This window comes from Camelus dromedarius, chromosome X, assembly GCF_036321535.1.
Source record: "Camelus dromedarius isolate mCamDro1 chromosome X, mCamDro1.pat, whole genome shotgun sequence".
Taxonomy (NCBI): Eukaryota; Metazoa; Chordata; class Mammalia; order Artiodactyla; family Camelidae; genus Camelus; species Camelus dromedarius.
The window spans coordinates 22038529-22062744 of NC_087472.1; the positions used below are offsets into that span (position 1 = coordinate 22038529).

Here is a 24216-nt window from a genome sequence, read left to right on the forward strand (position 1 = left end):
CATGTTTTGCATTTTATTTTTTTTAATTGAAGTATAGTTGATTTACAATATTATATTATTTTCATGTGTACAACATAGTGATTCAGTATCTTTACAGATTATAATTCATTAAAAGTTATTATAAGATAATGGCTGTAATTCCCTGTGCTGTACAATATATCCTTGTTGCTTATCTATTTTATACATAGTAGCTTGTATCTTTTAATCCCATATCCCTAATTTGTTCCTTCCCTCTCCTTACTGGTAACCACTAGTTTGTTTTCTGTATCTGTGAATCTGCTTCTGTTCTGCATATATGTTCATTTGTATTTTTTTAATTCCACGTATAAGTGATATATAGTATTTGTCTTTCTTTATTTGGCTTATTTCACTAAGCACAGTAGTCTGTAGGTCCATCCGCGATGCTGCAAATGGCAGTATTTCATTCTTTTTTATGGCTGAGTTATATTCCTATGTCTCTATCTATCTATCTGTATACCACATCTTAAGTCAATCATCTGTTGATAGGCTCTTGGGTTCCTTCCATATTTTGGCTCTTATAAATAGTGTTGCTGTGAACATGGATGGCCCTGGAGATCTTCACTGTAAGTGAAGTAAGCCAGAAAGAGAAAGAAAAATACCATATGATATCACTCATATGTGGAATCTAAAACAAAACAAAACAAACAAAAAAAAAAAACAACACTACCACAAATGATCTTATTTATAAAACAGAAGCAGACTCACAGACACACAGACAGAAAATCAACTTATGGTTACCAAGCAGGATAGCAAGTAGGGAGGGATAAATTGGGAGTTTGAGATTTGCAGATACTAACTAATATGTATAAAATAGATAAACAACAAGGTCCTACTGTATAGCACAAGGAACTATATTCAATATCTTGTAGTAACCTATAATGAAAAAGCATATGAAAACCAATATATGTATGTATATGTATGACTGAAACATTATGCTGTACATGAGAAATTAACACATTGTAAACTGACTATAAGTCAATAAAAAATTAAGAAATATTAAAAAAATTCAAATATAGTGTTGCTGTGAACATTGGCATGCATGTATCTTTTCAAATTAGTGGTTTTGTTTTTGTTTTGTTTTGTTTTGATACATACCCAGGAGTGGCATTGCTGGATCATATGGTAACTCTACTTTTAGCTTTTTGAGGAAAATCCATACTGTTTTCCATAGTGGCTGCAGCAATTTACATTCCTACCAACAGTGTACGAGGGTTTCCTTTTCTCCACATCCTCTCCAACATTTGTTATTTGTAGACCTTTTGATGATAGCCATTCTGACAGGTGTGAGGTAATATCTCATTGTAATTTTCATTTGCATTTCTCTGATGATTACCAATGTTGAGCATCTTTTCATGTGTCTCTTGGTCATCTATATGTCTTCTTTGGAAAAATGTATTCAAGTCTTCTGCCCATTTTTTTATTTTTTTTTTTTTTTGATGTTCAGTTGTATAAGTTGTTTATATACTTGGGAAATTAAGCCCTTGTTGGTCTCATCATTTGCAAATATTTTCTCCCATTCAGTAGGTTATCTTTTCATTTTGTCAGCGGTTTTCTTTGCAGTGCAAAAGCTTTTAAGTTGGTCCCTTTTGTTTATTTTTGCTTTTATTTATTTTCCTTTAGGAGACAGATCTAAAAAAATATTGCTACAATTTATGTCAGAGAGTGTTCTGCCTGTGTTCTCTTCTAGGAGTGTTATGGTTTCAGGTGTTACATTTAGGTTTTTAATTTATTTAAACTTAATTTTTGTATGTGATGTGAGGAAATGTTCTGATCTCATTGTTTTACATGTAGCTGTTTCCCAGCATGACTTGTTGAAGAGACCCTTTTCTCCATTGTATATTCTTGCCTCCTTTGTCATAGAATAATTGACCGTAGGTGCGTGGGTTTAATTTCTGGGCTCTACAGTCTAATCCATTGATCTGTGTGTCTGTTTTTGTGCCAGTACCATGCTGTTTTGCTTACTTTGTAGTATAGTATGAAGACTGGGAGTGTGATACCTCCAGCTTTGTTCTTTATTCTCAAGATTGCTTTGGCAATTCAGAGTCTTTTGTGGTCCCATACAAATTTTAGGATTATTTGTTCTATTATGTGAAAAATGTCACGAGTATTTTGATAGGGATTGCATTAAATCTGTAGACTGCTTTGGGTAGTACGACCATTTTAATAATATTAATCTTCCAATTCAAGAGCACGGGATAGCCTTCCATGTCTTGGTATCTTCTTCAGTTAGGTGGTGAGCTGTGGTAGAGTGGCTGCCATCAGAGACTGGGCTGCTTCTGAGGCGCTGCCTGAATAAGTGCCAATAATAGCTGTCCCACCCAGGCTCCACCCTGGGACCAGTCACCTCTGAGTCCCATGGTCCATCCAGACTTTACCCTGGTCCTGGCTGCCCCAGAAACAGTGTCGTGCTGTGGCATGACGTGAGCAGAGCATAGTGAGGTGGTCTCAGGAACCAGTAACTATTAGGGCAGTCTTTCTCCTGCCCTGCAGGGGCGGGCAAGTCAGTGCACGTGCGCTCCCCGCAAGCTGTGTCCTGGCTTCCCCAGACTTTCTGTCTGACCCAGTGGTCCTCCAAGCAACGAAGGGGGCTTGTCTTCTCCACATAGGACCTCCTGACTGGAATGTCCAGTCTGTGGCTCAACTCCCTTACTCCTCAGGGCTGATATCTGCCCCTGTGATCTCCCTTTTGCTCAGAGTCCCCTCCCAGGTGCACTGGTCCTCGCCTGATTGGTTTATTCTCTCATCCTACCCTATTACATGTGTATCTTTCTTACAGCTTTGGTTGTACAGGAGTCCTGCTGGTTTCCATTTGTTTTCAGTGAGAATTGTTCCACATGTAGATGTATTTTTGATGTGTTCATGTGGGGAGGTGAGTTCCTTGTCCTCTTACTCCACTGTCTTGATCTCCCTCCTCTCCCTAAGGGTACCTTGCAAATATTACATTTCATTGCAAAGATCCAGGTTCAGCAAGCATTCCCTTCTTATTGAAGCAGAACACAGACACTCACCCACCTGCAAGTACCCTAGGGAACTGCAAGTTAAACAACAACACAAAATGCACCTTTCCTGACCTCCTTTCATTGCAGACTTAGCTGAAGAGATGAAGAGGGGTGTGTGTGTGTGTGTGTGTGTGTGTGTGTGTGCACGTGCATGCATTTGTGTGTTTTACTTGGCTTTTTGGCTTTGTTTTGTTTTGTTTTGACCTGTGGCATAGTTACAGTGGAGGCAATTTATGCAGTGACAATTGTGGATCCTGAATAACAGGTTGAATTCTAAATTTACTTACAGTTTCACTGATATTTCACAGACCCAGTCAGTAGGTAAAGATTCATTTTGTGGTACCAAAGTAAAAAGCCACACCAACCCCACCCAGGTAATCATTGTGCATTCAAATGGAACACAGTCCTGCAGTATAATTCTATGATTCTTTAATATTCGTTTATAGGACATGTGATTATTAAAATGCACTCAGCTGCCTTTTGAGTCAATGCATTGTTTCAGTATCTTTTACTTACAGGATATTAGAGCCTAGGACCTTGTTGTAGAATTGGGAATAATTCATATAGGCACAGCAAACCACATGAATAAAATAGTAGTAATGCACTAACAAAGACAACAGTGGTGGGAGCATAACATTATTATTTTTAAATATTGATGGCAAATTACAGTAAATGTTTCAGTGCCATATAGATGTTTCTCTAACACAGGGTTTCTGGGGGCCCACCTAGAGTGCTGCAGCTTGTTTTCAACTATATTAAATCACTTTATCAATATACTTCAGTTTTAACAAAAGCTTTTCTGAAGCATACTGGAGACCTGACTTCTAAAACAGATTTATGGAAAGGGTTCACTATGCTAAAAGGCAAGCTTATTTACAGTATAAAAAATTCATGTTAAATGTTCTTGGTCATATATGTTTAATGTTTCATTCTTGTTTCATTTTAATCCTCATTCTCCTTTTCTTTTCACTTTTTTAACACTCCTTTCCTGTGATGCCATGTGAAATGTGTCTACCTTGTGGTCCCTCTAGCCCAATAGTCTACACCTGACAGGGGCACTCAGTGGTATGCTATAGAATGGCATATTTATCCTCCTGGAGTAGTCTTCGAAAGCTAGGGGATCTTCTCATAACATGTTTATAACATCTTAGGTTTTGGAAGAAGCAGCCCATTGTAGAAATTTATCAGCCATGTGTATATTTAATTCTGTTGAGCATCCATTTAAATCTTGCAGCCTCTACTATTTTTGGAAGAAGTTCAAACATTTACTAGCTTTTTTGTGAAGTCAAAGGTAACTCTAGTATATAAAATTTATTTTTGAAAATAAAGTGCTGGAGTTTGGGGACCTGAAGCAGAAGTCTGCATTTTTTCCCGTGGATAAGTTTGCAATCCCACAGATAATAATCACGTACCATTTGATAGACTCTGCCCTTCTGATACTAAGAGCATTTGATTTTACTCCTGTGCTCTACTTGTAGCGCCTATGCTCCCTTAGTCATTTTAGTTGCCTTTTCCTCTTTCCATTTTATGTCCTACCAGAAGTGTCTTCAGGAGGATGCTATATGAATACATCTTCCCACTGTCGATACTTCATCAGGAGGGAAGAATAAATGTAAACAGCTGAATTGTAAGAGATTCTTGACCACCTCAAATCCTTCATTAAAATAATATCAAGAGAAGAAAAATGAAATCTTAGTATCAGAAACATAGAATAGAAACTCATAATTTTTAATGCTATTATGAGTTAAGGTGCTGTTTTAACTGTACTAAGTACTGTGAAAAGTTAACAAATGAAGCAGAAGACACATCTTTTGCTCTTGAGAAAGTTCCTGTTATATAGGAGAGCTGGAAGCAACATGCATACATACACACACAATGCAAAATAACATGCAACCAACTGTTGTACAGAAATAGAAATAAGATGGTTAGGTGGCTAAGAGGCTTAAAAGAAAGAAGATGAAAAGATGATTTTTATTATAGAAGTAGTTTGATCTGGGCCTTAAGAAACAAGAAAAATCAATCCTAGTTGACCTTAAAGAGTGCATATTTAGGAGAATGGAATAATAGAGTGGTAAGGGGGACATGCAGATGGTAATAGCCTAAGTGGTAAATGGATAATGAAGCAATAGAGGCAGCAAATGGAGACAGTTTGGCAAGGAAAGGAAGCAGATAAATAGTATGATAACTAGATGAAAGGGCAGTTGGGTCATTTTATTCTTTTTTTTTTTTTTTAAGAAGAGAGACTTGTGGTTGTTTGAAAACAAGGAATAAGAAAACAATAGAGGGGAGACATTGAGGATGCTAGTAAGAAAGGAGATGGTGAAGGGACTACAGTCTCTCGGGAGGAGACAAGAGGGAGGAGCCTCAGAAATAAATCGACACCAATTGATGGCACATTGTGTATGAAAGAGACATTTGGATATTGGGGAAGTAAGCGGTAGGAATTCAAAAAGAGGGTACAATATGTTTAATAGATGCCACCATCTATTATGTTTACTATTATTGTTATTAATACTTTCTGTAATGAGATTTATTTGTGAAGAGAAGTTTTAATTTGGTATAATTATAGATTTTCTGGGTTCCTAAAAGGTAGCAAAGTCTGTAGCAAAATGACAACCCCTGAGAACTGGTGCCTGTGCTGGCTGCTTCTCTTTCTCAAGACCTGGAACCCCTCATTATGCTCAGCTATGGGATAGGTGGGTCATAAGATAATTTTCTTTATTAAATGCCCAGTAAGTAGATGTCAAGAATTTAGACAGACATGACTGCCCTGTCCTCTGGGGACTTACACTCTGATATACACAAGGGGAAGCTGGAGAAAATGAGCTATGACCACCCCTCCTGCTACCATCCCAAAGTCCAGGAGGGATGTGACCATAGTAACCTACATATAACAAGCATCTTACATTGTATAAAATATAAAAAATAGACATCCCTGTTGTGAACTACCAGTTATGTGTCCTAAAAGTACTGGCCCAGAGACAGTTCGGCATCTAGATAGCAGGTGACCTTCTAATACCACTTGGAAGCACAACAAAATTTATGACAGTGCACAGTAGTTTCTGTGTCTCTGTGTGTAGGCTATGCACGCCAATTTATACCTTCTAACTATATTTTTATAACAACTTTGTTGAAATATACAGTTGTATGATTCGAATTTTTTAAAGGAACAGGGATATGTAAATCCATATACAGTTGTCCCTTGGTATTCACAGGGGATTGGGTCCAGGACCCACACAGATACTAAAATCTGTGTATGCTCAAATCCCTTATATAAAATGGTGTAGTATTTGTGTTTAACCAATGCACATCCTTGTGTATCCCTTAAATCATCTCTAGATTACTTCTAATACCTAATAAAATGCTAAGTAAATAGTTGTAAATTTGAGTACAGCAAATTCAAGTTTTGCTTTGTGGGACATTCTGCAATTTTTTTTTCTGAGTATTTTCTCATCCGTGATGAGTTGAATCTGCAGATGTGGAACCCAAGAATGTGGAGGGCCAACTGTAATTTACATGCTATATAATTCACTGATTTAAAGTGCACAATTCAGTGATTCTTAGTATAGTCAAAGTTGTGTAGCCATCACCACTCTTTAATTCTAGAACATTTTCATCATGCCAAAAAGAAACCTCAAGGCACTGGCAGTTATTTCCTGTCCCCACCTGTCCCCAGCCCCTGGCTAGCACTAATCTACTTTCTGTCTCTATAGATTTGCCTATTTGTACATTTCATATAAATGCAATCATAATGTGTAGCCTTTTCTTTTTGGCTTCTTTCACTTATCATAATGTTTTCAAGGTCTGTCCATGTTGTAGCATGTATCAATACTTCATTCCTTTTTATGGCTGAATAATATTCCATTGTATGGGTAGGCTGTATTTTGTTGATCCATTCATCAGTTGATGGATCTTTTGTAGATTTTCACCTGTTTTGGCCATTATGAATAAACACTGATACGTGTTTAAAAAAAACAGGCCTATTGACTCAAAATGCAATTCAAAATCAGTCCTTTAATTAAGGGTAAGATTTTAACAATGCCATTTCACTTCTGTCTGAGAAGATGTGTGTAAGTACTAGGTAAACTACTGTACTGGAATCTGAAGTCTTTCAGTGTGCAGACATAACTGTTTACACTTACACAGCAATGTATTTCTCAAGTGTAAGACTAGTTGATGGACTTTTCTACACAATCATCTGTCTATTATCAGTGTCAGTAAGATAGAAGTATTTTATTTCTGAACATTTTTTATTCACAGTTAATTCCCAAAAGTCTATGTGTGTAGATGGTTTCAATTCTTCCTCTCACCAAACCTTGTACTAAAATGTCAAAATACATTATCAACAGTCCTAAATAAATTATCAAGATTACTATTTTATTAATTCATTGAAACAGTGTTTACCAAGTGCCTACTATGTACAAGTTTCACTCTTCCTTTTCTTTCTCCTGTCTGCTCCTGGGTTATATAATGGTATAAAAGGCATGTGTAAATACACAATCTGGAAAAACTGTCCCTGAAGAGGTGAGTGTTGAATACATATTTTTCTTCTACAGTTTACATAAGGAAAATTATACAAAGCTACATAGATGGACATGATAGATTTTCATTGGCCCTGTTTCATCTCTGAACAGCTTTGATCACAGGAAATAGGGGTTGATTCCACCTCCCCATTTTGCTCCAAGCCCTGATATTCTAAATTTCACAAAGACTTGTTACTGTGAAACAATTATTATATTTGAAAGAACACAAGGAAGATGGTACTTAACTCATGAGACACACACTAAGGCTAAGGCAGGTGAAAGACCTTATCAAAGCCACTTGATTATGTCTTTTGACGATTTCGAATGTGCTATATGAACAGACAGATATGATCTTAAGACATTTCTTTTTCATCTCTTTGGATAACATTCCCTTCAGTTAAGGTGGTACTTTTTTAGCTTAGCTACTTCTTATGGAATTTGCAAATGTCTTTAAGAGACTGCTAAGATTGCTGTTCTGGACACAACTGCAGCCTTGAATCTAGTCATTTTTACACAAGGACCTGATAGTGGAATCTTTTTAATGTGTCAGTATCTTCTACTAATGTTCCATTGTGTTTTGCACAGGATTATTGAATGCAGTCCAGCTATATTAAGTAGAAAAACTCAATACATGTATATGTCCAGAATATAGTTATTTACCCCCATCTTAAAAGGACAATGCTATTATAATCATGTTATTAGTGTTCAGGGGTGTGTCTGAATGAAGCTTTGGTTTAGTCGATACAACCACTACACATGGTGTTTGTCACCAATTCCAGGCCTCTGTATTTATCTTCCAGGTAGCTCGACCTTTTCCTTTTGACCTACTAAGAGACCATCAGTTTGCCATCCTTCAGCACAGCCTACCTGCCATTGTTTTTTCCCCACTCAGCAGTTGATGCTTGTGTTGCTACCTGTAAAGAGAGTGTTTAGCTCGAGCTAAATTGGTGGATATTGGTGAGACTGTGATAACTACAGTACTTCACAGTTTGACATAATCCATGGTTCTCTGCACTTCATCTTGGATTTGTGCCAGAAAAAGTGCTCTTTTACTGGAGAATATGATCTTCTTGGGCGTTCTGATATACTTCAGTAAAATAAGTAATTAAATGACAATTAAAACATGAATATTACAAAACCTGTACCTTAATGGTGTATTTTAACTCTGCCACTGACAATTTGCAAATGAAGAATCAGAGTAAATGTTAAGTTTGGCCAAAATTAATCCACTTACCTATATTGATGCAGAATTTCATCATGAAATCACATAACAGACTGTTTTTCTGCAAGTAATTTATTTCTCTTTAGTTTCTCCTTTGAGCGACATTAAGAAAAATAATGAAATAATAAATCAACCAATAATCACTACATTGTAATCCGTAACTCATTTTAAGAGAAGACAAAATAGAACAGTCTATTTAGCAATGTAGGTTGCTAACAGGGAGATATCTTCCTTTCTGATGCACTAAGCTCTTAAAAGGTTAGGGGCTGAGAAATTTTCCATCTGCAAGCTGTGAGAATTTCTTTAATACCAAAGCACTGCAAAAAGCTTGCTTTGTTATTTTTATTTAAATTATAGTCCACATGTTCATTCATGTTTTCATGTCTCTTCACCTACCTTGTCTTAACTATGATACAAGCTCTCAAAGGTTAAGATCATCTTCTTTCAAATCATTTTTATAACTGACATCTATATATACTTTGGATATTTAGTAATGCCAATAACCAGGAAACTCGAACAACACAACTTCATGAGTTTCTTTTGATTTCGTGAATAACATTTAAGCCTCATTATGCAATATATGATGCCATAAAGTGCAGAAGGAAGAGATGGTGTAGCATTCAGGAAGGCTCGTATATGAAGGTTAATGTCCATCAGCCAGCTTTGTCCTGATTTTTTTTAAATGACAGCATCTTTATTCATTGGAGACTGTTCATAGCACCTTTAAAATAGTGTTTGCTGGACCTAAAACATTTTTTTATTGAAGTATAGTCAATTTACAATGTTGTGTCAATTTCTGGTGTATAGCACAATGTTTCAGTCATACATGAATATAAACATACACACATTTGTTTTCATATTCTTTTTCACCATAAGCTACTACAAGATATCAAATATAGTTCCCTATGTTATACAGTATAAATTTGTTTATCTATTTTATATATACCAGGCAGTATCTGCAAATCTCGAACTCGCAATATATCCCTTCCCACTTCCTTCCCCCCTGGTAACCATAAGTTTCTTTTCTATGTTTGTGAGGCTGTTTCTGTTTTATATATAAGTTCATTTGTCTTTTTTTTTTTAAGATTCCACATATGAGTGACATCATATGGTATTTTTCTTTTTCTTTTGGCTTACATCACTTAGAATGACATTCTCCAGCGACATCCATGTTGCTGCAGATGGCATTATTTTATTCTTTTTTATGGCTGAGTAGTATTCCATTGTATAAATATACCACAACTTCTTTATCCAGTCATCTGTCGATGGACATTTAGGTTGTTTTCATGTCTTGGCTATTGTAAATAGTGCTGCTATGAACATTGGGGTGCAGGTGTCTTTATGAATTAAGGATCCCTCTGGATATATGCCCAGGAGTGGGATTTCTGGATCATATGGTAAATCTATTTTTAGTTTTTTGATGAATCTCCATACTGTTTTCCACAGTGGCTGCACCAAACTGCATTCCCACTAGCAGTGTAGGAGGGTTCCCTTTTCTCCACAGCCTCTCCAGCATTTATCGCTTGTGAACTTTTGAATGATGGCCATTCTGACTGGTGTGAGGTGACACCTCATTGTACTTTTGATTTGCATTTCTCTGATAATTAGCGATACTGAGCATTTTTCCATGTGCCTATTGGCCATTTGTATGTCTTCATTGGAGAATTGCTTATTTAGGTCTTCTGCCCATTTTTGGATTGGGTTGTTTTTTTTTTCTAATTAAGTCATATGGGCTGTTTATACATTCTGGAAATCAAGCCCTTGTCAGTCTCATCTTTTGTGAATATTTTCTCTCACTCTGTAGGTTTTCGTTTTGTTTTGCTTATAGTTTCCTTTGCTGTGCAAAAGCTTGTAAGTTTAATTAGATCCCATTTGTTTATCTTTGCTTTTATTTCTGTTGCTTGGGTAGACTGCTCTAGGAGAACATTGCTAAGATGTATGTGAGATAATGTAAAACATTTTAAATTGTATTATATTTATAAAACTGTTTACATCACCAAGTGATGCATTTTAAGAAGTGATAAAAGGCCCTAAGGAGGATAGCAGTTGAACAAACTGAACAATAAGTTGAGAACAGAACTGTCCACAGAAACACAGTCTGTTAATTACTGCTCATTGAAGACATTTGTCTGCTCCAGGACCTTAAGAGTTAAATGTATAATCAACGCTTTAGGGACCAAACTGTTCTGTCTCACTCTGGAAAAAAGTAACTTCCAGTGAAAAATAAGGTCCTCAGTTGGTCATTTATCATCTCAAAGGGCATATTTTATTATAAATGTCAATTCCACAAAATTATGTGTCCTGTAATACATAATTATGTTCAAAATTGCATTTGAAATCTATTATTAACAGTTAACAGTGAACATTCTTAAAATAGTTATTACTCCTGGCCTTAACACAAAAAGCAATAATGGAGGTATTTTAGGGAGTTAAAAGCTGCAAGGCACTGGCCTCTGAATAAAGCCACTGCAGGTGTGTTTCTTAATGGGCTGTTAATTTTATAGTGGGTGAACACAAAGGACAGAGACTATGTGTGTTTTTAAACTGTGTTTGGTGTGGAAAAGGAGTTGATGGCTAGAAAATATAAAGGCGGTGAGAAAAGAGGCCAAATTGAACTTGCCCTCCTGAGGTGTAGTCCTCCTTGCTTAAAATCGAGGTAAACTAATTCTTGCCCCTCTTCTATCCCTCTCTCCCTCCCATCACACAACAGAGTCCCACAGAAACTTCTATTAAACTAGCACATCAGAAATAATAAAGATCTGAGTGTCCATCCTCTCACACTAACCAGCTCCTTCTAGATTTCCTGTTTTGGCTACTGTCACTTAGTCACTCAAACTCACAGTTTTGACCATCCCTTATCTTCCATACCTAGGGTCCCCGGGTCCTCAGAACCCTGCTTCTCGGTGTGTGGGCTGTGGGCCAGGAAACATGGGCATTACTTGGGAACTTGTGAGAAATATACAACCTCAGACCTACTGAGTCAGAATTTGCCTTTTAACAAGACCCCTTCTTATGCACAGTCAAGTCTAAGAAGAGCTGCTGTAGAGTTTTCCTGTACATTGTCTTCTTTTTTTCTTTTTCTTTTCTTCCTGGGGAAATAACTTGTTTTATTATTATAAATAATCTCTTTATATTTTAGATATATTTTTGTTAAGAAACTTGTAATTAGATTTTACTTCTAATTCAGAATGATGGTCCTTGCTTTTTAACACAAACATTTAGTTAACTACTCTTTATTTTTAATTGTAGATATAGACATATGAAATTTATCTTCCATCTCCTTTTGTTTTCTAATTGACCTATCTAGTCTGTGAATCTGTTCCCTTTCTTGCCTTCATTTAGATAAGTTATTTTTATCTCAGTATTATTTTCTCTATGCTAGTTCAATAAATAAATTTTTATTTTTTAGTATTTATGCTGGAAAGTACAATAAGAATTTTTAATTTATAATAATTTGAAGTTAATTGATATTTGTACAATTCTTTGGGATAATCCAGTTTTACACTTCCCAGATAATACGTGATTTTTTAAAACTATTGAGGAATAATTGACAAATATGATTGTGTATGTTTAAAGTATACAATGTGATGATTTGATATACATGTATATTGTAGAATGATTATCAAGATCAAGATAACTAAAACACCCTTCACTGTTATCACTGTTAACTCTTTTGTGCATGTGTGTGTGGTGAAAATGCTTAAGATTTACTCACAGCAATGTTCAAGTATACAACACCATATTATTGACTATAGTCACCATGGCTGTACATTAGATCCTCAAAACTTCTTATAACTAAAAATTTGTACCCTTTGACCCATATCACCCCATTTTTCCCCTCTCTCCAGCCCTGGCAACCACCATTCTATTCTCTGTTTCTATGAAATTGACTTTTTTCTGTCTACCTTATTTTACTGATGCCCTTCAGATTCATCCATGTTGTTGCAAATGGCAGGGCTTCTTTCTTTTTTATGGGTGAATAACATTTCAGTGTGTGTGTGTGTGTGTGTGTGTGTGTGTGTACACCACATCTTTGTTATCCATTTATCCATTGAAGGACATTTAGGTTTTTTTTCACATCTTGGCTGTTATGAATAATGTTTCAATGAATGTGGGTGCGTAAGTACCTCTGTGGGATCCTGATTTCGACTCCTTTGGATATATACCCAGGGATAGGAATGCTGTATCATATGATAGTTCTATTTTTAGTTTTTGGGGGAAAATTTCCTACTGTTTTCCAAAATGGCAGTACCATTTTGCTTTCCCACCAGCAATGATAAGAGTTCCCTCTTCTCCATATCCTCACCAACATTTGTTATCTCGTGTTTTTGATAATATCCAACCTAACAAGTGTCAGGTGATATCTCATTGTAATTTTGATTTGCATTCCCCCAGAAATGATTAGTGACGTTGAGCACCTTTCATATACCTATTGGCCATTAGTATGTCTTCTTTGAAAAAATATACATTCAAGTCCTTTGTCTTTTTTTAAATTGAATTATTTGCTTTTTTTCTTTTTTGCTATTGAATTGTATGAGTTCTTTATATATTTTGGATATTAATGCCTTATCATCATTCAGCCTTCCATATTCTTGGGTTTCACATCTGCAGATTCAGTCAATCTCGGATTGAAAATATTCAGGGAAAAAAATTCCAAAAAGTTCCAAAAAACAAAAGTTGAATTTGCCATAAGCCAGCAGCTATTGACATAGCATTACATTGTACTAGGTATTATAAGTAATAAGTAGGTATTATAAGTAATCTAGAGATATTTAAAGTATATGGGAGGATAGGCATAGGTTATATGCAAATACTTTGCCATTTTATATAAGGGACTTGAGCATCCACAGATTTTGGAATCTGCAGGGGTCCTGGAACCAGTTCCCCACAGATATTGAGGGATGACTGTATATGGTTTGCGAATATTTTCTCCTATTTTGTAGGTTGACTTTTCAATTTATTTATCATTCCTTTGCTGTCCAAACTCTCTTTAGTTTGATATAGTCCCACTTGTTTATTTTAAAATTGACTGTAATGTACTTTTTTCCACATGTGCTGTTGGGCCCACCCTAAATTTAGAACTTCATGTCATTCACCTGAATTATTTACCCATAATTCCTTCATCATCCTTGTGTCTTCCTGCTCTAAAGCATCCTATCTTGTGTATCAAGATTAGCCTTTCTAATGTACCCAAACCTCTGCCTTCTTCTTAAAAACCTTTAATGGCTTTCCACCCTTTACTAAGTAAACTATTTAGGACTGGCCCTCAAGGCCCTTTAGAAGATGATGTCATCCTTTCCCCCCACTGCCCTATCTCCACCTGCTCCTCTTTCTACACACATATCCTACACCTTAGCTTTACAGTTTCCTTCCTCTTTGTTTTGGTTCAAGCTGTTCCTTCCATGTGGAAAATCCTTCCCAACAGCTCTGTTGAAATCCTCTCCCTCCTTTAAGGTTTGTCTTCTGTATCACTTCCCATAAATACTCTTTTCTCATTCATTCATTGATTGAATAAATATGTACTGATCACATACTATTTGCCTACAATTCTTCTAGTTACTGGAGATAAAGCAATAAACAAAACAGCCACAGCTTCATGGAGCTTATATTCTTTGGGGAAAAGCAGGCAATAAATAATAAATAAGTAAAATATGTGGTATGTTAGGTGGTGATAAGGAGGAGGGAGACAGCTAGGAATGAGTATCCTCCAACCAAATACCTATTTTCTCTCCTACATTCGGAGTTCCTTGAGAGCAAGAACTGTATCTTACTCATCTTTGTATCTCCTGCAGCTACTGAGACAGACCTCAGTAAATAATGGTTAAAATTACTCCAGTGATGGAAATAAATGCAATAGTTGTTCAGAGGAGGGAGAGACTGATAGACTGATACAGTGGTTGGTTAGGGAAGGCTCCTTGAAAGATATTTAATTTGGGTAAGGTCTAAATCAAAAGATGGATGGGGTGGGGAGGAAGAAAGATTTGAGTAAGTCTCTTTGATATATCTGTTCTTGAAGAATGAAAAACTACTGTTTTATAACTTAAGATTAATATTATATATAATATATACTTTTCTTTATCTTTAAAACCAGTGTTTCAAAAGGGACGGGCAATAGACACCGGAGAAGTTGACATTGGTGCACAGGTCATGCAGACCATTCCACCTGGCTTATTCTGGCGTTTTCAGATTACTATCCACCATCCTATATATCTGAAATTCAATATTTCCTTAGCCAAGGACTCTCTGCTGGGAATTTATGGCAGAAGAAACATTCCACCTACACACACTCAGGTATTTGATGTTATAGGTATTTCTTGACCCTTCTAGATTGTGGTGGGATGAATAGTTCAGGGTTTGTGACTTGTAAAGTGTGTGGGAGTCAAAGGTGAAGGCAGACAATTTTTGTAATGAGCAAATATCCAGAATAATCACAGTCAAGCAAATGAAAAAAAAATGTCATTGAGAAATAAGGAATAGCATTTAGCAGAGCAGATTCAAAAAAGGTAGTTTAAGAAAATATTCTTGGAACTTGAGTTCTGTTCCCTGGAACAGGAAGATCATGAGCCTTTCTAGCCCCCTTGTCTTAACTTAGCTTTGGTTCCCACACCTCCTTTGCTGGTTCCATACATTCCTGACCTGATGTCTCAGTAAAGGGATGCAAATCAACAGGGAAATGAATCAAAAAGGCTTTGTCTTGCGGGTAGAATTTTTTTCCTTATTATTGTTAATAATACCTCAAATACGTAAAACCTCTATGGTTTACAAAATCCTTCTGTAAACCTTTACCACCTCGTTTCCCTCAGTTTCCTTCCCTCATCTCTTCCTTACAGGCATCCATTTGAGGCCCTCCTCCACCTAAGGAGTAGCATCAGGAATCGTAACCATCTAGGGCTTGCTTTTTTCCCAACAGATATGACTATAGTCAGACCCTTACCTTCTGGTTCAGAATAGGTAGAGAATTAGAATGCCATTCAAATGTGACTGTTAAAAAATAATGTCCAAGGATATGTGGGCCATGTGCTTGTCCATTGATTGGGGGTGGGGGGACAGGGTATTTGAATAGTTAAATATGTTACCACAAAGGTAGTAAATTATGATGAATGTTCTAAAATTTTTAACTCTTCATTTATTTGTTTTAAAAACTGTAAAATTCTTTTTAATTTGCAAAGAGGGTCATGGTAACATTTGAAGGGGAATGTGTATTTTCAAGTATCTTCTATCAGATACTTTGGAAAATATCAAGATTCTTTTGCATGATAGTAAATAAGATTTTTTCTATTTCTTTATTTATTTTTAAACAATTATTTTTAATACTCCAAAACTGAAAGGTTTATAACATTTATAAATATAGTGGAGCCTTTTTTCAGAATTAATCATATGCTTTTGGTTTTAAATATACCTAAAAAGGAATAACTTCCTCTTCCACTTTGCCCACCTCTAAAGTGAAGAAGTATGAAGTTGTGCAATTGAAGTTAAGAGATATTTATCAGCTTAGAAGTAAAAGTAGTGGCTCATATTTGTGTTTTTATTTGTTCCAGTTTGATTTTGTAAAACTAATGGATGGAAAACAACTGGTCAAACAGGACCCCAAGAGCTCTGATGATACCCAGCACTCCCCTCGGAACCTGATCTTAACCTCGCTGCAGGAAACAGGTTTCATAGAGTATATGGACCAAGGGCCTTGGTATCTGGCATTTTACAATGATGGAAAAAAGATGGAGCAAGTATTCGTGTTAACTACAGCAATTGGTAAGCTGCCTTGGCTATTATTCTGAATTGACAGTGTAACTCCAGAAAGACACAATCAGTGACAAAAGTGACACAGATGTTATTTAAGCTTATTGTTCATTCTGCCTTAAAGTCATCATTCAGGATAGGTCACGATGAGAAAGGTTTATATTATTGTTGTCATTAATGTTGTTTAACTGCTGGTTCAGATTTTTTAAATGCTCCATTATTTGCTGCTATTTTAGGATACTTGCCATGCTCCTTTTTATATGTTTTCAACAGGAATAATTGCCGGGAATAATAAATACTATGGAGGCTACACAGATGAACAACTTCAGTGAAGAAGGGAATAAGAAAGAGAAGCCCTGTTAATTCTAGTTCTATCCGAAAAGAAAAAGCAAATAAATACCTTTTTTAAATGGAAAAATAAGCATCAATCCAGTTCTGTAGAAAACTGATTCTAGAACCATTAAGATTTCAAAATACAACCTTGAGTATAGAAGAGTCTTAAGGATAATAACTTGGATCTTGCAAAGCCATTTCTTTAGAATTGTTTAGTTTAAAAATCATCACAATGGTGGCTCTTTCACTGTGCCCAAAGCCTTTTAAAGCATGTTCTTTTTAATACAATGTCTGCACACATTCTTATTCACTTTCATGTTAATGAGAGATAGTTCACTCTTGTCATTTTTTTAGGGGGGTGAATTCATTCCCCATGACCCTTGGTGTGAATAAAGCTGAGCTCTTTAGCAATTTTAGAGCCTTAAGGGTAAACAACTCATAGACACAGTGTTTTACTGTGTGAATTTTCCTAAAACACATGTCTTCGAAAAGAAAGGAAAATGTTTTACAACTGTCAGTTTTCTATACAACTCTTACCACTTTATCCTTTAGTTAACCTGTTCAACCATATGTTTAGGAAGACGTGTTGACTGTTAATAGATATACCATCTGCTCTTTATAACAATTATGTTCTATTTTTACTTGATGCTGAAGACCTTTTGTCAGTAGAAAATGGTATTCCAGCCATAAGATTATCAAAAAACTTTCCCCTAAAATAATCAGAAAGGCAATAAAAATGCACTGATGATTTTCCCCCCTAGAGAAAAACTCCACTGATCTTACATCTTCAAAAGACAAAGTATTTGTTAAGTTAGAAAAAAAAAATACTTTAATCCATGACACTGTTTTGCCACTCACAGATTCAGTGGGGCAAATTGATCAGATGCATCGTTCATGATATTTGTCTACCAAGGCCCAGTTTTGATAATGCAAATAGTAATGAGTTATGAGAGGTTAACTTTCTTCTAAGAAATCAGAGCTATTAGGAGATCTAAAACATTTGTGAAGATTTTCTCTCCCTGTTATCCTTACCCCTAAGCTCAAGTTAAAACACTAACCAAGCTATTAACCTTTCAAAACTCAATAGACTCAGAAACATGCTTAGAGTTTTTTTCCTGTCCCTTACTTCCTCCCCTAAAGAACCTAACCTTTGAGATATAATTCCTATTATCCAGATATCAAGCTGTTAGTCTCATATGCAACCACATAGTTGCTTTTTCCTCACGCAAGTCGGTTTCTTCATTTTCCTGTTGTCTTTTGACGATTATAGGCAACACAAACATTTGTCTGACAGTTCCACTTAAAGACAATCCAAGTAAATTTCCTCAAAAATCAAAGATGTATAAACTATTTACTCTAAATTCTCTGTGTTATTTTTGTTTTTATAATTTATCCTAATCACAGTAAAAAGAGGTTAATATGTCTGATTAAACAAATTAAGGTCTGTATGAACTCTTCTAAATGCTGCTCATTTATCTACTTCATGATAATGTTAGAATCAGTTGATTAGCTATATTTGGTCTGCTACTCATAGGGATCAAAACAGCCTTAAAAACCAACATTTATTGAACAACTAATATAGGCTAGCCACTGGCCTATATTATTATATATTATTTTCCAGTCATATAGACAGAGTTATCAATATCCCCTAATCTCAGCCAACCTACTCAGTAACACGATAATATATACCATTTGTGGAGTGCCACTCTGCCCCAAGCACTGTACTGGATGCCTTACGTTCAGTTATCTTGTTTGATTCTCCTCACAACCCTGAGAGCATAGGTGGAGTGGTACTTATATTACAAATAAGGAAACAAAGGCTTGGAATTTAGTAAGCAATTTGGTAAAGTCTCACAGCCAATAAGTGACAAAATTGAGATTGAAGACAGCCAGTGTGTCTGATTCCAAAGCCCTTGCACTTTATACCATACTCATTCCATACAATTATTCATTACCTTTAGTTTCTTCATGAGAAAACCTGCTGGAAGCAAAACCCATCATCAGTTCAGCTGCAGATACCAAGGGGCTTTAGGCTCTAGTGTAAAAACAGGGTTTTAAGCTTGAACTTTGAAATGATTCTCAACTCTAATGAACTGGTGTTTAGGAAGTGATTCTGAAGTAAGATTTAAAAGATAGAAGGCACAGCTTCCTGGAGGCCAATGTAAATAGAAAAGCACATTCTTTTTCATCACTAGTTATTTATGTGTTCCTGCTGTAGCCATCCTTCTTCTAGAGTCCCTAGACTGTCCGAGTGTCTCTTTGATACCCACTGGAGGTGGCAGCTTCCAAAACCTCCTGTATTGCCTTCTCTTCTCATTTGCATGGCTGGAGTTAAGCTCTGTGCAGCTTTATGGGCCCGGGGACATTTCTTAGATAAGTCAATAAGATGTAGTGATTTTTATCTATTTTGAGAGCAAACTTTATTAAACATTTTTTCTACAATAGCTACATTCCCACAAGGCTGCTTCCATATAGTTGTCAGCAGGACCTGATGTGAAACTAAATTCAACTATATTTACCTTTGAAATCTTCCACCATGGCCTCCTGTTAACCACCCAGGGCAGGGGAAATTCAAACATAGATTTTAGAACTGCCACTACTGCTTGGTAGAAGAAAGCTACATAAGAAAATATATAAATGATTGTTCCATCTCTGAATGAAAAACAAAGATTCTTTGTGCCTTTTTGTAATGACCTTTTAAATAAATTAATGATTTTCTGAAAATAACTAATGTTTTAATGAGTTAAAAATGGTTGGCTCTTTGTCAGATGTTATGTCCCTGCCAGCCCAGTCAGTTGTAGCTTAGGAAATGCTGTGCGTCAGTTTCTTATCCAGTTCAGTTTTCTAACACAGGGATCAGAGACCAGACCATCATCATAAACTGGCAAAAAGGAATCTATGTGTTCACATGGACATCAGAAGAATAATCTCCTCTGATTGATAATGGGGGGCTATCCACACAGCCACCAGATTCATCTTCAGCTTTCTAAGAATCCCCCAAATGGACTAGAGACCTCTTCCTCTTGCTTTTATTCTGCCCAAGGCAGAACTCTAAGTCTAAATCAGAATTCCTCTAACCATGGACGTTTACTGTTTGAAGCATTGGTTCTCAGTGCTTTAATGCGGTGATCACCTGCAGCGTCACCTGAGGTATTTGTTAGAATGTAGATTACTGGGCTGCATTCCTCAGAGATAGATTCAGTAAATCTGGAATAAAGCTCAGGTATCTGCATTTTAAGTGCCTCAAGTGATCCTACTGATATAGGTGATGAAAAGGCCACAGTTGAAGAAATGCTGTTTCTCAACGCTCATAAATTCTCATAGTTCAGTGGAAGATGCCAAGACCACTTCCTAGAATATCTCCTTCTAATCGGAAATAGCTTATCCAAGTGAATCTAGATGAAGTAAATAATTTGGATGGAAAAGGGAAAGCTGGTACATAGAAGAAGTATGAGTTTAATGGGTTGGAACATAAAGCACAGAATCCAGGAGTGCTAAGTTATGGAAAACTTATAGAAAAGCCTAATGAGAAGATGATTTCTTTAAACTACAGTCGTAAAGCATACATATCATAATAGTTCATGGACTTCGAATTTGATATTACTGATGTTATTATACTGAAATACAATTGTAAACTAGAAACAATTTTTAATGTCGTTGTCAGAGGCTGACTTTTGTATAACTTTATACCTTTTCAGTCAAGTTACTTAGCGTAAGACTTACCAAAGTTCTGTTGCATTGCACATCCTTATGTCACCAGAAATACCTATGGGCACCTTCAAAGCCTTCTCAATTCCCCTGAAACCTATTTTTCTCTGAGAATGGATTGAAGGGAAATTAGTAGCAGAGACCTGATAAACATTTACAGTCATGAAAACATTTCTCAACAAAATACTTAGGTTCTAATGCTTTTAGCAGTGGTGAATTTAATATGAACACTTACTTTAAAAGCTTCCCATTGTCACTTATTAATGAAAATGAAATACTGATTATCATATTTAAGCTGTCAAGATAATAGATTAAACATTTTAAGATGCTAGAGAAGAAATTTTTATTTGCAACAACCTAAATTTCAAAAATAAACAAAAGACTTGGTCTTCTGGGTTGTACTTTAAAGCCCATTTTGCTTTTGAGAAATGGCGTATAATTCTAGTACATTTTTGGCTTTATCATGAATGTCTCATAAGAATACAACGAATACAACTCATCGAGACCCTTTATGCACTTTAGAGGTGAGGTTGGTTTTTAGTTCCACTCGAATAGTCAATTCAGCAAATCCAGGACGCTTTTAATAATTTGGTACTACATGTGACATCTTCCAGAAATCTTTGGCATCTAATTCTAAATAGTAAGTGCTCCCTAGACAGCAGAGGGCAAGATTGTTACAGGCTCAGAGTTTCTGCAATTTAGAAAAAAATAAAGGACTCTACCACCTATAGGTTTGTTCATTTTTTTTTTCCTTTTCTCTCTATTAACAGAAATAATGGATGACTGTTCAACCAATTGCAATGGAAATGGAGAGTGTATCTCTGGCCATTGTCACTGTTTCCCGGGATTCCTTGGGCCTGACTGTGCTAGAGGTAATGTTGCTGTTACACAGATTGATTAGGGAAATAGATGTCACCTGAGAACTCAGAATTAGCAGCAATAGGAGGAAGAGGAGGAGTGACAGGAGTGGTTGTAGTAGCAGCAGCAGTAGCAGCAGTAACGCCCCCCACTGGCACTACCAAAAGTTGAGCCCTTGCTCTGCCAGGCACTGTTCTCAACACTTTGCAATACTTATTTTAGCGCCTACATCCTATGATAGCCTTCTGATGTAGATCTGTTATCCTTAGTTTTTTATGGGGAAAGAAATAACCGCAGAGAAGTGAAATAACTTAACCAAGGTTAACTAACAGCTGGGATTTGTACCTGGATTGTGTGACCCAAACACTACATGCTATTTATATATCCTTCATAAACTCACTTACAATGGATGAACTTTAAGAATGGGCAGAATCGGTAACAACATATACACACCAGTGTAAACTGGGAGGGGTGGGCACTCACCAAATGGGTGAGTAGCCTAGAAAGTAAAGACTGGAGAGGCAGAAGTTAAACTTAACAAACTTTATTGGGTCCTGGACTGGCCCATAGTTTAATTCTTGAAAAGCTGTAGGTAAATCACACTGAGTTTTCTCATAGGCTTACAGTTATTACTTCAGAGATGCTTTCTGCTCGTTTGTGTTCATAAAGTTCTCAGTCTGCTAATACTTTAATCTCAGATTTCTCAGCCACTCAGTTTCTTTAGATTAAATTCTATTCAACAGAGAAATCTACAGCACTCGCTAGTTCCCAGTACTGTGGTCAATCTTGAAGAGGTGGGGGTAGGAGTAGAGGTGATGGCTGGTATTAAAAAAAAATGACTAAGACAGAGAATACAGGCCCTGCCCTCAGGAAGCCCTTATTTTTAATAAGGAGACAAACAGTGACAAAGCAGAGTGAGTGTTCTAATAAAGGTCTACACAATATGGGAAAGGAGTGGACAAATGTCCAACATAAGTCTCTTTAAATGCACAACTTTTTAAAGCTAACATTCTGGAATATGAATAACTCCCAATTAGTTTGCCAAATTTTCAAGTTTTTCATTCTGCAAGTAGCATACAACTGCTTGAGGAAGAAAAACCATAGGAGAGAAAAACCCTAGCTTATAATAATGATGATAGTAATAATAGTTGTTTAAGAGTGTGGTGGAATCAAAAGCAAATACTTAAAATAATATCTCCACTCAGGATATTTTTATAATTTATCTTTACCTCAATCCCATAAGAGGAAAATTCTGTTTGTAATCATGAACACATGCCTATTTAATAAAGGCTAAGAGAGAAATAGTACAATTTTTTGCCAGAAATATTATACAAGAATCGATAGAGAATTTCTGTTTGGAGATTTAAAAAGCATTATGAGAACATTAAAAACTTATTTGTCAACCTTCAGATTCGTGCCCTGTGCTGTGTGGTGGGAATGGGGAATACGAGAAAGGACACTGTGTCTGCCGGAATGGCTGGAAGGGGCCAGAGTGCGACGTTCCAGAAGAGCAATGCATTGACCCAACGTGCTTTGGCCATGGCACCTGCATCATGGGAGTCTGCATCTGTGTGCCAGGATACAAAGGAGAAATATGCGAGGAAGGTCAGAGCCCTGTGTTAATCCAGGCTTTTTTCTCACTGAATTGTCCAGGTTGTCATTCTGTTCCTAGTGGAGATGTGAGTGGTCTTCAAAAACCATAAATGTTCACTGTGTCTACTTAGTACATGGAGTGGGGGAGCTCACGTCTCTTCTGACAGTCTCTAATGTTAATACATGAGGCTGTATCTGTGACACTTGCAAAGCAATAATGAAAAATGGCATTCCCCTCCTTGTTTTAACACTGTTTTATAACTTGAGAATTTCCATACTGATGATTTTAGGTGTTAATTTATATGCTTTCATTATTATAAAATGCACTAGGCTATGTCTTACTTTAAAGCACATAATAATAATAATGATATATGCACATTTGGAACCATTTCATGAATGTTTTCTTTGGGAGTGATTTGTAATTACTGTTACTATTATGGCTTTATATTATTTATGTTTACATACCTCATGTCAAAACTTGACCTTTGTGCCTAAGGAAACAGACTTACCACAACTGAGTTTCAAGGCAGCGCCTTTATATTAAAACTCATCCCAAAGGTGCTTTTACTTATATGTGTGCAATAGTTTTATCATTTACAAAACATACTTTGAAATGGCAATAGTTTTATGATTTAAAGAAGACACATTGGAAAATAAGTTTACCAGTAATCAGACCTTTTTCATGCCACATTCCTCAAATAAGACTGATTTCAGAAATAATATTAAACCATTACCATGGGAGATGGTCTCATCACAACTGTTGTTCAGGAAAGAGGCTGCTGAAAATGCACTATAATTGCTTTTTAAAGATGGCTCATTAAGACTATTACACAGCATTTTAAAGGGTTTAATCTCATTCCACTCCATGAGCAAGCAAGAGTTTAGCTTTCCAACTCCCATTAGCAATAGTAGAATTTTGGTGTGAAGATCGTATCTATTCCAGCGAATGGCATTGGGCCTACACAAGGCACCACAGTTCCTGAGTTACTTTTGGAAACTGTTTTTATGGTGAGCCAACTGCAATCATTATATTTAAGTTGTACATTCAGGTGCTATATGGACACACGTACATTTACCTAAAAAAAATGGTATCTATTACAATATCTACAATTTTCCCTGAAAAACGTTTAACCTAATTAATTTAGATCCTTCTAATTTAAGTTTTGTTTAACTAGTTGAAAAAGGACTTAGCTTAAATTTGCCTTCTAGGGGCCACTAAGAA

General features: G+C 36.2%; 1 protein-coding gene across 4 annotated transcripts in view; it reads left to right on the plus strand.

Annotated features, from left to right (window-relative positions):
- The window catches only part of TENM1 (teneurin transmembrane protein 1), a 701438-nt gene that overhangs the window by 449660 nt on the left and 227562 nt on the right, over positions 1-24216 (plus strand). For all 4 annotated transcript variants that reach the window (XM_031445499.2, XM_064482772.1, XM_064482770.1 and 1 more), the window contains 4 exons: positions 14857-15056; positions 16304-16514; positions 21314-21415; positions 22812-23006. In XM_031445499.2, the coding sequence (XP_031301359.1) occupies positions 14857-15056; positions 16304-16514; positions 21314-21415; positions 22812-23006 (708 nt within the window). The remainder of the gene's footprint in view (positions 1-14856; positions 15057-16303; positions 16515-21313; positions 21416-22811; positions 23007-24216) is intronic.